The sequence below is a fragment of the Struthio camelus genome, chromosome 11, assembly GCF_040807025.1.
Source record: "Struthio camelus isolate bStrCam1 chromosome 11, bStrCam1.hap1, whole genome shotgun sequence".
In the NCBI taxonomy this organism is placed as follows: domain Eukaryota; kingdom Metazoa; phylum Chordata; class Aves; order Struthioniformes; family Struthionidae; genus Struthio; species Struthio camelus.
The window spans coordinates 12,196,042-12,209,519 of NC_090952.1; the positions used below are offsets into that span (position 1 = coordinate 12,196,042).

The window sequence follows — 13,478 nt, forward strand, 5'->3', positions numbered from 1 at the left end:
TTTTAAGCGAGTGGTTTGCATAGTTTATGATTGAGCCCATTAGTATATGAAAACCAACTGCTGTATTATGAAAACTTGCAGAAATAAGTAGTTGGTGTAACAACAGCCCTTGTTAAAGGTAAATTTCTATCTATCTTTAACTGCAGTAGTCAGAGTTTGAGAGCGCATCAGGAAGAGCATTCCTGAAGATAGACAAATGAAACTGTTTAAGGATGCATGAGAAATGTTATCTTGAGCAAAAATAACTTTCAAATGCTTTCTTGTCCTTTTTGAATATTGAAATTGTAATTGCCATGTTTATTCAGTGTTTCCATCTTTGTAATTCTTTGTTACAAGAGCCAAAGAATAAAGAACACAAAAATTTTAATTAGCAAACACAACTCTCCACACAGACTGTCAGTACAACATAATTATAAGTACATCTACAAACACATACAGGTTCTTTGGACTATGATTTTTTTAAAAAATATTTGTATATGACAATGCAAACAAATTTGGAAAAAATAAAGTACTTCAATCTTATGCAGAGGTAGCTGAACAGTACTCTGTTCAGTGATATAAGAGTATAACTTAAGTTTCATTTCAAGTTCAGTACAGTGCACAAAAATGATGTTTTACAAACAAATGGAATACACAAGCCCACAAAGAACTGTTTTTATTTAAAATGGCTTGATATATTTCTGGCACTCTTGTAACCACATAGCTTGATGGAATTAAATGGGATAACTATACGGTGTCGTATTAAGACATCTTTACACAGATAGTCTTTTCCTCCTGATTTTTGTACGTTTCCCCTCCATTGCCATTACGTTATAGAAGCTATTACATTGTTTTTGCTACACTTCTGCTCTGTAAACCTTTGTTCTGCGAGTTTAATGTAAAGATTTAAAGGTGCGTGTGTGTGTGTATATCTATAAAATATATGGCTATGACTTTCTGAAAAAGCTCAAGAATGGCAGCCAATAACAGAATACAGGCACTTCTATGTGAGGGTTAATTTAGACCTTATGAAACTCTGACATTAGTAAGCACTTCACTTGATACCTGGATGAGTAAGTCAGTGTAATAGTTCAGTTTTTATTTATTATCCACCATTTTAATCTTGACTAAGCAGATTAGTTTCTTGGTCCCAGACAGTATGTTTTAGCAGTGTGTTTCAGAATAGTGACTGTGCTGAAACTTTACCTTCTTTTTGTAGCTGTAAGTCTTCCAGTGCTTTACTGGGCTTTGGAAGAGACTCCAGATCACCAGATGGTAAACTATATGCTGCACAGTTACAAGTTAGGTTGTAAAGCTGATAAATTAAGTGAAAACTAAGGGGGGGCCTGAGCTTACCTGATGTAGGACGTGCAGACTGAAGCAGTTTGGGGCACGCTACTCTAAGTGCATACAGTTCCATTAGATTTTCCATATTAAAAAAAAAAAGTAGAGTAACTACCATTTAAGTAAGAGTTTGTGAATATGTTCTCCATTTCTAAACATTGCATTGAACTCTAACTCCTGTCATTATGTTGAACACTAGTAAAATTCCAGCACCAAGCAGAAATCATTAAATCACCATCTAAACCACAAAACTTGATTTTCCATAAAGCTCTCTCCCTATACAGTTTACTATGCAGCATAAATTTAAATGCTAAATCCAAACTTTTTTTTCCCCCCAGAGATTAAAATAATCTTTGAATTAAGTCGTCAATGGTTCAGGTGTTCTGTTAGTGAGCAGTCAGTCATACAGGACGGAAGCACAGGCCCAGCAATAGATCAGCCATTCAGTATGACAGATGGTATTTCTTATTGCTACATGCTAAAGGAAGAGAAGATAGAAGCACTTGAAATTAAAAATAAAGTAATAAGAGGAATTTAGTTACAACTAACAGCAGAATGTCAATTAGATCCAGACCGTTCTATCATTTCATTAACACTACTAAACAACTTTCTACAACTGTGTCTGAGGTCACTCTTGGGTTTGATGTTTTTTCATAATTAATCTACTCCTACCTCAGGTTTTCTTTCAACCAAGTTATGCCAGCCAATTTTTCATGGAAATATTTTCCTTTAAGTTATTGCTAGCCAAAGTAGCATATAAAACAAAGGAAAGTTGCCATGACTGTCAGAAATTGCTCTATACATGAGAATGATAAATAAGTTTTCTGGAAGACGACATAATACTTATCTGAGAGACTGTTTTTAATTAGAAACCATGTACATACATACAGATATTTGGAAGGGTGACACAGCCAGCCTTTGTTATTTAATGTATTTGCATTAAATACTTCACTTGCGGAAGAGTGAAGAGATTTCACAAATGAACAAAACTGTCTCACAAATGGAAGTCTAAAGCTTTCAAGAAGCCTCCAGGAGAGGTTTAGGTGGCTTAGCACATGATATTCTCTTGGAGACTGGTGATTATTTAATTATAGTTTGAGCCTTTTCCCCCCACCTCACAGGGGAGTGGCTTTTTCTATTTTCCTTCTTTTAGGAGGGACTGATCACATTTCCATGGAATCAAAAAATTTCCATTGATTTTAGTAATCCTAACTCAGGGGGATCTAGCATCAATTGAAAATTAACCTTGATGGAGGGCTAGCAAAAAGCCTATGTATTGCTTATGCCCTAAACAACAGACTAATCAATACTTCCAGCCATAAAGGAAATGCAAGATTGAGTCATGATTTTTTTCAGTAAGATCAGCAAGACTCTGTATGGAACAAATAGGTGTCTACAATACCGTGAGAAGCACAAATAAAATACCCTCCAATTAGCATCTTATCTGATCAATGCTGTAGCTATAGTTAAAGTGAAGGTATTTTTAAAATCTATCCAGCTGTTTATTCATGCTTCTAATAAGTGTTCCATTCACATAATTGCACCAATTAATACAATTGAAAAGCTCAACAATGCTGTGGCATAATTGAAATATCTTTGTTTTTAAAGCTCATTACTGAATCGTTATCATCTTAACTCACCAAAGGCTAAGGCTACTCTTCATCCAGTTTTTCCTGAACAGGTTTGTATGTCCCAGGAATTTTTTTTTCCCCTCATTTTTTTTTCCCCCATGGATAGATTTTGCACACTTTATACATTGATCTAGGATGCGTGGCCAGAGAGCAGTCCCAGACAGAATGCTGCTGTACATGTGCAGATCAGCTTTCTCTGTTGGATTTATTGTGTACATGCAAATCAACTGTATGCGTTATGTGCAACAGGTCCAGTGTTTTCAGGTTGCAACAGATGCACTGGGTGTGCATGACTACAGTTGCACGCACACAAATTTCTGCTTAGGAAATTCTGGCAGCTTTACCTCTGGCTAATAAAAAAGGACAATAGTCACTTAAAAAAAAAAAATCAAGGATTCTTCCCATGGCAATTTCTAAATCAACGAAATAGGCAGAATATAAGCACGTAGAAGATGTAGCATGCAGGAAAAAGAACAAGATCAGTGAGGAAGTCTAAAAATGAGAGATATTTAAGATCCTTTTCTCACCAATATGAGGAAAAATGCCAGCTTATTTCTATGGGAGCAATATGGGCCCCTTATGTTATGCATTAATACATAATAGTTTAAGGAAGAATTGTATTTAATGCAGCTTCACTTCCAAACAAATAAAAATCACTTAATTATTGACTTGCGAAGACAAATGCCATAGCAGGCCTCAGCCACCACACTTGTTATTGTTCAGAATGTGTACGTATTTCTATACATTATTCACAGAGTAGCATGTAAAGTACCATCTACAGAAAAAAGTGAAGCAATCTAGCAGTATGGAAAGGAGTTGTAGCATTTCTAGAGTAGCTAAATGCAAATACAGGATACATATTCCTTCATAAAGTTGAAACATGTTTCAGTTTTCCATTAGTTTCTTTGTAGCCTTATGGAAAAGTCCTATAGAATTTAACAAGAGGGGAAACATAGTTTTATGGAAACTTAAGGGTGCAGACGTTACTCTTATATAGTAAATATTTCTGATGATATAATAATGGTACAGAAACCATATGGAAAAATGCATTAAATTCTACTGCATTTTTCCACAAAAGGCATGGAATGGCAAACAGTGCTATCCTGGATAAAAATAACACAGAAACTTGTAGCATACCACAGTATTTTCAGTTCAACTCATTTGTTTTTCCACTGAAAAGGAAAACAGTAGTGTAGAATAAAAGGCCCAGTACTGCTTGCATTGAAATCAGTGAAAGCTAAATTCATCCCAGTGGAGGCAAGATCAATCCCAGAAAGTGGCAGACAGAAAGCAATAAAAGCAGTGAAAAAGTGAACTATTGCTTTAAAACCAAAACCAAGTTACTGCTATTCTCCGTTCTGCCCTGTTTCTATCTGCATTAGAGCTAGAAACGATCACCCTAAAATCCACTCGTTCTCCTTGGGCATTAGCTGTTATTAGCAACACTACCCACTCTCTGCTAAGGAAAATGCAGTGGCTGGGTAGAGATTTGAAGCTAACAGAAACCTGAAGATCGGGGTGAAATAAATAGCATGTTTCACATTCCTTCTCATGTGGCACAAACTGCCTTCTTCGAGTCCTACGGTTCAAAGCAACCCCCCGCCCCTTCCCCTAAAATCAAATCCCACCAAACAATTAAAAAAAGAAATAAAGCAAGATCTTAACAACGACAAGGCTTGATATAAAGAATCTATGTAATAACCTACAATGAAATTACACCAAAACTTCCAGTTTTCTTTTATGAGGAACCACTTTTTGTATATTGTGGTTCTTTGTTAGCAGTTGTTGTAGCCATTATTCCTTTTTGCGAGAAAGAGTTCAAGTATCAATTTAATTCCAAGTTATTCTCTGTTCTGTGGAATATTAAGGAATGGATCCTTCAGTCACCCCTCTGGCCAGTTCCCACTGAAGTCAATACTTGAATTTAGCAAAGCCCTTAAAAAGCTCACGCTTAAGGTTAAGCACATGCTTGACTGTTTTGTGATAGCAGGGACCAAGCTGCAAGTGTCGGATCAAATTCTAACAACTATGCTTCAATTATCTCAGATAATCTGTGTGTTTTGAAGACTTCATGGCAGGCTGTTTCAGGGGGAAAAAAATCCTTCTTAGGCTGCTATAAAACTGGGGATAAGTAGAAAAACATTCAAGATATTTGAACACAAATATACTGAAAAAATGACTAAAGCAGCTGCTGTGCACTGCTAATATCGTTGTTTCCTCCCCAGTCATAAATGCAGGGTAATAACACTATAAATAAATAGAGCGACTCACTTTCCTTTAGAGAATGTACACATAAATAATATACATTTGGAAACAAACAAAATAATCATAGTGCAAAAATAAATTATCAAATGGAAGTTGTGAACATTATTTTACACAATGCTATATATAAAACCTGAACCATTTGGAATAAAAGACTTCGCAGTTCACTGAAATAATGCATTAACATTATTATTTCTGCTTCACATTAAACTGCACAATTTCCTTTATCCACTACAAAAAATAAAATAAAAATAAATTAAAAAACCTCTTAAGCTTTTTAAAAGGTTTATGGCAAACAAGATCACTTTTTTGTTCTATCACATTTGTTATTAATTTAGCAGTGCAGTGATTGAATAAACATCTCAGAAAGAGTTCCAAAAGGAAACTATTGAAGCATCCATAAATATCCTTTGCTCTTTATAACTTATTTTCTTTGAAATTCAGGCTTGAAACATCCTGACACTCAGATCTGTAAGACATTATTGCAGTTAGATGAAGTTACAAGAGACACTCTACAGTCAAGTACTGTGGAAGACATCACAGCTCTCCTCCTCACCATCACCGTGATCTTGTACGAGACATGAATGTAAGGACACGTCTGATGCCATTCAAGCGGTCTTTGAGGGATTTCATGGCAAGGAAAGGGAGCTGAGCTCTGTTCTCAAGTGGAAGGACAGCTAGGACCCACCAGCACCAGGCTGGCCCATTAGGGTTAGCCTGCAGCAAAGGAGAAAATCAGAAGTTAGGTTAACTTTAGATAGTAAGGTCTTGTTTTTGAAGAACTTTTAAAGATATAGTATTTTGATAACCTGCTTGCTACCTTGCTATCTAACTGCCAACCTAATGGGTCGTGATTACAGGTTGGCCTGAAACAAAAATTACAGCCAAGTTGCACCTTTCCTAAAAGTAGGATGTTAAAGGTGGGGAAAGGGAGATACATTTCTATTTCTAGCAACAGTATGTAGGTCAGGTATTCTGGATTTTTTTTTTTTTGCTCTTATGTTACTATTGACCCAAATATTTGGGATACTTGCCTCCCTTCTTCATAATTTATACATTATTTCTTCATATTTAACTTCTGTCATTATATTCTGTTAGTTTAAGATTCCTGCCATTTGCAATCCTTGAACAAGACTATCATGATTCCTGGCCTCTGTTTTCTCTTATTCTTTCAGCTGGGGAAATAGAGTAGGCAAGAAAGCTTATAAATCTCCTGGGATTAATAATTTAGGTATTCTCAGTAAGTTATCAATATTAAATATGAACTTCTTTTCATAACACCACTACCACTGGAGCCTGGCAACATAATGCAGATACTTGGCTTATGCAGGATAAGTGAAGAGGATTCCTGTTTTCATCATAAAAAGAGCACGCTTCCCAGCTTACTGCTTATCCTTGTGATTTCTGTCTCTAAAAAAGAAGTTACATAAACCATTGATTTTGGATACCTGTGGGTCAGGATCTTTAGCTGGCATTGGACCAAAATGACTGAGAATTCGACTTTTGAGCGCTTGTTTGAGTGAGTTAAACCACATGTATGCCTGATCATAGACAGAATCGTGGAGAACAAGTAATGCAGCATAGTCTTGCCCTTGCACCTGAAATGAGTAAAGAGAGGAAGGTTACTATTAGTTCAGTCTCCATGTTAGAGAAGGCACCACTTTTTTTTTTTTTTGGTAGGAAAGGAAGAAAGAGAGAGAGATGTTGAAGGAGTTCCATGATAAATCCTGAAAACTAATCTTTTTTTAGTAATTTTTTCTCCTCCCCTAAAACAAACTCATCTATCAACTCCTTCACCTTCTTGTTTTGTATTCTAAACCAAAGACAATTTTGCAGAATAAAGAGTGGCAGAATAAAGATTTTCCAGATTGCTAAATGAAATCACCTTTATGTGAATATCCCATTTACCTAGAACAGAACAGTTTGTGCAAAGTTTTTTTAAATTTATCTACCCACTCCTTAGAATACACATTTTATCTTCCCAATGTATAGCAAAAGATCATACATCAGCCAGAATACTTTGATTACTTACCTATTCAAAAAAAAAAATAATATAAATCATAAAAAGCTGTTCTGGGCCCAATTCTGCTCCCACTTACCTAAATGGGAGCTTTCCATTTGGCTTCCATGAGAACAGAAGCTTTTTTTCTTATAAACTGCAAAAAATTATTCTATCTAGAAGACTGGTTAAGATCTCATCCTGGATTCACTTTTTGTCTTCTGTTAAAACCCTCTAGGAAACATTCTTCAGAAAACGCTGTCTACGTGTGCATGTGGTAACTACTATTTTCCCCTCTTTAACCACAAACAGTTAGTAAATACCACAGTTTGTTTTACTAGAAGCAACTACAAAAAAAAGGAACTCACTGAAAAGATAAGATGTATTTAGAATTTCAGATTTAATACACTTTATATGAAAAGTTTCTAAACTCACCTTTTGATCCTCAATGTACTCAATATCTGCTGTATTATAGCCATCACGCTGGCTGTGCTGTATCACCTTAAATCTCCTCTTGCCAATGCTATCCACAACAGAGCGACCATCAGCAAAGAATTCAACATTTCTTATCTCCAGAATGCAGCCATAATCTGCAAACCTATTTAAAACAGAACAAAAACAAGTAAACAAGTCTTATTCTGTCAACCTTTAGTTGCACAGAACTGCCACACAGCCAGTCCGTACCACAAAGGTATTTACCAGAGTCAGCCCATTTCTATTTATATTGCTCATAGTACCAACCTGCTCTAGAGTTCAGATTATTAACAATTGTTTTCAAAACTATCAAGAAGATTCAGGCTGTCTGATCTGATTAACACTAACTACATGTTTTGGAATAAAGGAAATTTCTGAAGAAACAAAAGTTTTACATGGCTGAGAAGTATATAAAAACATATGGTGAAAGTATATGTAGAAACATTCAGTCATTTTGTACAAAGGAACCAGTGCAGTTCAGAGTATTAGAACTAAATGAAATCTATAAAGTATACTTTCCCAAGAATTTCAGCTTTTTTTTTTTTTAATTACTTTGTTTTATTTTTGTATACAAAGTTACACCATACTTCTTATGGTGTATACCATTAAAGCCCCCTCCCCCCCCCCCCAAACAAACAAACTCCAAAAACCCTGCTCAATTCAGAGATGGACATGTTAAGGTCAAAGTACATAAGACTGTAAATGAATGGCTCAATGTAAACGCTCAGTTTGTCCTTAGGAAGATCTTGTTACACCTTTGCAGCCTCTGCTATACTCAGAACACCATGACGATATAAATCTATCCCAATAGCTTGGTTATTCTTTTCATAATTAAAAAAATAAACAAAAACATCCTATGCCTTACTGACATTTCAATTTGACTGCTTGTGCCAAGGCATTAAAGAGACTGAGAGTAATAGAAAATACACTTCCTTTTCGTTATTATAAGTAGTCTGCAACTCAACTTCATGTCATACATACTAGCTGTAGGTTCCAAAAATTGGGCAGTCACATTAGACAGGATCCAAGTGCTCAAGAGACAAACTGTGATCTTCTCAATGTCATTAACTGTCATCACTAGAAAGAAACTTTCTCTATTGGAAGACTGTAACATAAATGTCTAGAGCCAAGGACCTTTCTGCACCTTCCTCTAAAGGGAGTTGCCTTGGACTAAACGGGGTAGATCGCATGTTCCAAATGTGCTGCTTGCTCACCCCTTGACAGGATCGCTGATGCACATCCCAAACTGTTTGGTGCCAGTCTCCATGCACCGTCGAATCATCAGTCGATAACATGGCTCAAAGATGTGCAAAGGGCATGGGACTGTAGGATAAGCCATTGTGCAGACAAATATAGGAACATTCTTATTTAGGCTGTAGGAAAGAAAGGACAAACCAGAGATGATATTTTATCAAAATACTGGAGAGATAAAATACATACATTTTACGCAGTAAGGTATTCTTTGAAATTACAGTATCTTTAAACTGAAGAGACAACATTTTTAAACTAAATTAAGATTTTATTCTAAGTAAAAACTAAAATTATTTTTCCCCTTAAACTGATAGCTGCCTAAATATAATGGAAATTGATATTCCAGTTATTAGTAGAATAATTTTTAGTTATGCTTTCTGGTTTTGCTAGTAAGAGTGTTGATGCATTTCTATTACTGTTTTTACTTCATTTTACTTTCCTTAATCCCTTTTCTTTCCTACACAGTAATTTCCAGCTCCCAGCCTGTGGGGCTCCGCTTCCACCCATTGTCTTGCTCTGAGGCTTTCATAAATGGCCACAGAAAGCAACAACATTGCGTTATACCTTGTGCAGCTCTCCTCAATTCCTTCTGCTTCTGTTTATTGTTTAGCACAGTGTCTAGTTATACTACTCGAAGCATAATTTCACCTGGCCCCTGTCGCCTTTGAATCACACGACACAGACCAAGAAGCTCCTTTGTCAGCAGCTTCGTTCATGTTCCGCAGCAGCAGGAGCCATTCGTTAGCCAACAGCTCTCCTATTAGACTGGTTTTAAATAAATCGATTACATACTTCGAAAGCTCTGCTATTTCCTCTTCATAAATCTTTCTTCTTTCAGTGAGTTCCTCTGGAAGATATTTAGCTATCAACTCTTCCATTAGTACCGTTTTACAGTATTTCCTCATAGCCAAGCACTGCAGCAAAAAAGGACAATTAAGCAGTCATCTAATAACGTCTAGCATTTCCAAGCGTACTGTTCCTATGCACCGGGTAACCATGTTAGCTCCATTTATGTCTATTGCACATTAAAAACAATCCTCTAAGCTTGCACTACCATTGAAGAGCTTTTTACTGAACTATTCACTAAGTTACAGGCATTGTCTTAGCCAGTCCCTAGGTGATTTGTCTTCCCTTTCCAGATTTTCCACATATAAAAATGGTCCTAAAGTTCAAACAGAGAAGATTATCCACGCTTTGTTAGTCACCAGGACATCCCAAAAGTCACATTTTTCTTAAGTTATGTAATATTTCTTTTGAATTTGAAAATACCAGAGGTTTCTGAAGGTGCTACTTGATCCTATTCTTTGCCCTCTAATTTATGTGGACTAAATCCATGCATCATTACCTCTGAGAGACCTTCTTTGCACAGGGGACATTTTGGGTTGTGATCCAGGCATCTCTCAAGGCATTTCAGACAGAACGTGTGCCCACAAGGTGTAGTGACAGGTTCGTAGAAGAGCCTGGATTGGAAAATCCAAAAACAAAAAGACAACAATATCGTGTACCAAAGTAAAAGAAAAAGCCGTTACCAAAGCAGCTGTATTCATTCACTAGTTTAACTATTGACTCGGTACTTGAGGAAAAGCTGTTCTGTGCTTTTCATTTCTTCATCCAACTTTTGTATTTATTCAGCTTACAGACTTTGCTTTTGCCACCTAATATGGAAGGCAGCCCTTGAATTCTGATGTCAGTGAACGTGATGTGGAATTTTGTCACTGACTTCAGATAGAGAAAAATGAAATCCTAGCCTATGTGAGCGATCAATAGTAGCAGAAGTTGTACCTTCTGAGTTTTTCTAACGAAAATGAGCAATACTTGCACAAGCGTTCCTGGGGAAATCAATGCAATTACTTGTATATGTAGAGCTAAGCACAAAATAGCTATTTGCAGTAGGAGTACAGGTAAAAGTTACTGCAATAAAATGTGTTTACTAACTCTAACCTGGACTAGAAATGCAGTTTTGCCGGAACACAAACAGTTTCTACCTTCAAATGACTGCTTTTCTAGAAAACACATGACTTTAGGTTCACGTTTCATCTAGAAAAATATTTAAATACAGAACGCTAGGTCTTCAAAGTATCTCAGTATCTAATCTTTAACCATTTAAGTACCTCTGTGACACGTAGGGATTTTTGTTTTCATTATTTGATTATGAGATACTGTGATTATACGATATGACAAAGAGATGTTGCCTCACCAATTAGTACCTTCAAGAAATGCAAACATTAATGTTTTTTTAAAATAAAATATTCAAAACTAGAAATGAAAATTTTTTACAACACATTATCTAAGCATTTAAACTAGTATTTGAGACCTTAAATTTTAGTTTAAGTAAATTTAAAAGTTTACTTTAAAATATTACTGTTTATCAAAGCAGCAAGCTAAGTTGCTATTGTACATGTAGAAATTATAAATATGTAAACCCACGTTTACTAATATCTTCAACAATATGAGTATGTTTAAGAACATAATTGGCTCTTAACAAAATTGCTATAGCCAGTTTATTAAATGTCTAGTTACTATAAATACTGACATTTAATCAAGGGAACATACGAAGAAATATCTAAAATGCTACACCTATCTCACTGCGACGTGACCATATAATTGAGAACTCTTCTTTGGTAATTGTTTAGAGAACAGAAACTTCACAGCATAAGGACTACTTATAGCTTTGAACTATGCAAAATACCAACTTCTAAAATATCTTTCAGTAAGCATTTTTTTTGCATACGTAGTTATTCAGCGGTGACTTACTTGGTCTGAAACGTTAGCATTAAGGCAAAAAATTCCTGTTAGAGTGCATGATCCTGGTCTAGTCTAGCTCTCACTGAGGCCAGCACAGCACTCTATTGGGGCCTGGACTGAGCCTCATGACTTGGAGAAAGAAATAGTACGTAGGAAGATTTCTTGTGACAGCATTTTAAGCAATTATAGTGGTAGAAGCCAAACATTCACTCCTGCTGAGTAACGCTCCCTTATTTCTCACCAATGTGTTGTTTTACCATTGGTTTCTATTTTCTGCTTGCTGCAGAAACATAGATCAATAACACTTTGCCACACCAGCTGACAAACAGGTTAATAACAGCTCCTGCAGTTAATAGTGAACAGGTCAGTAGGTTACTAGGTAATTAGTCCAAGGTATCTTAGGACCCAAATCCCTAAAATACTTCTTCAGAACATGGCAGGAAATAATTATGATCAATCTGTATTAATATTAACAGTGAAAAAAGGTCTCGTGACAGCTTCCCTTAGTGCAAACCTTCATTGTTGTAATGAAGTTAAAGTTTACACACCTCTGGATGTAAAGCCTGTATTTGTGACTGCAAATACTGAATTGGTGCTAGCATCCCCTATGCTCTCAGGGAACCAGAAATCCTTAAGCTAATTCCTTTAAGAACGTATTGCAGTCCGTCTGCTTCTGATGTAATATAGAGGATGAGGAAATAGGGTTAATTAATTTTATTAAAAACATCTGAAAAATGCATTTTGGACACAACGATCATAAACATGCAGACTCATTAAAACCAGCTAAGACCAATCGTGTGGCTTCGCGTTAGAAGAACGTTTTGCTCTTAGTAGCATCAAGTGTTTTGACAGCTGTGTAAACTTTTGGAGCATGTTTCAGCTGTAGGTGGACAGAGGGAGAGGGGGCAGACCTGATTTATTCCAAGCATTAGTGAGTTAAACAACACAGCAGTTGTTGCCCCAAAGATTTCTGTTTGTTTGAAATAAATTGAGTTCTCCCTGCCCCCCAACCCCCCCAAGCATTTAAACAACAAAACAAAAGGAAATCCACATTTTTTCAGGCCTTTTAAAAAATAAATAAATGAATTCCATGAAGAGGCCATCTGCTATTGCAGAATCTAAAATACAGTGCAAGACTAGCCCCAACATACTTTGTTTATAAGTATGGGTAATTAAAAAGACAGCCGAAACAAAACTCATTGCAGAAGTAAGAGTGCTGTGAACACCTTCCCAATATTCACAGAACCGTTTAGGTTGGCAGGGACCTCTGGAGATCATCTAGTCCAACCTCCCTGCTCAAGCAGGGTCACCTAGAGCATGTTTCCCAGGATCACATCCAGACGGGTTTTGAATATCTCCAGGGAAGGAGACTCCACTACCTCTCTGGGCAACCTGTTCCAATGCTCAGTCACCCTCACAGATATTTCTTTCTAAAAGTTAGAAACAAAAACCCACACGTATATTTGTCAAAGTTAAAAATGTTTCTACAAAAAAAAGTAGTGAAATAGAGAAAGTTAACAATTCTGTTTGTATTAAGTCATTGCTGTCCTTGAGAATAAATCTGTTACTTAACTGACAGAAGAGATAATCAAGCAAATGTTATGGAGGCCTTAGTTAACTAAAGCAGGAATTCAGTGCATCACATGTACGTGCTAGAGAAAAAACATGCTCTTTGCTTGCAAGATCCTCCTACTGCAATAGCAGCAGCATAATATTTTACATGCAAACTTGGACTATTCAGAGAACACGCTCCCTTTGCTATTTTATGTGTTATAAAATGTCATATATGGCTC

At 36.2% G+C, this 13,478-nt stretch overlaps 1 protein-coding gene across 3 annotated transcripts in view; it reads right to left on the minus strand.

Annotated features, from left to right (window-relative positions):
• Window positions 1–346: 346 nt before the first annotated feature.
• LONRF3 (LON peptidase N-terminal domain and ring finger 3) overlaps window positions 347–13,478 on the minus strand; it is a 28,722-nt gene continuing 15,590 nt past the window's right edge. The window contains exons 8-14 of one of the 3 annotated variants that reach the window (XM_068957737.1): window positions 10,286–10,400; window positions 9,733–9,854; window positions 8,904–9,062; window positions 7,651–7,813; window positions 6,665–6,814; window positions 5,773–5,933; window positions 347–1,801 (exon numbers count right to left, since the gene is read on the minus strand). In XM_068957737.1, coding sequence (XP_068813838.1) covers window positions 5,775–5,933; window positions 6,665–6,814; window positions 7,651–7,813; window positions 8,904–9,062; window positions 9,733–9,854; window positions 10,286–10,400 — 868 coding nt within the window. In that variant the 3' untranslated portion in view covers window positions 347–1,801; window positions 5,773–5,774. Of the gene's footprint in view, window positions 5,934–6,664; window positions 6,815–7,650; window positions 7,814–8,903; window positions 9,063–9,732; window positions 9,855–10,285; window positions 10,401–13,478 lie in introns of all 3 variants that reach the window. The other 2 variants (XM_068957738.1, XM_068957740.1) reach the window with 2 other exon arrangements.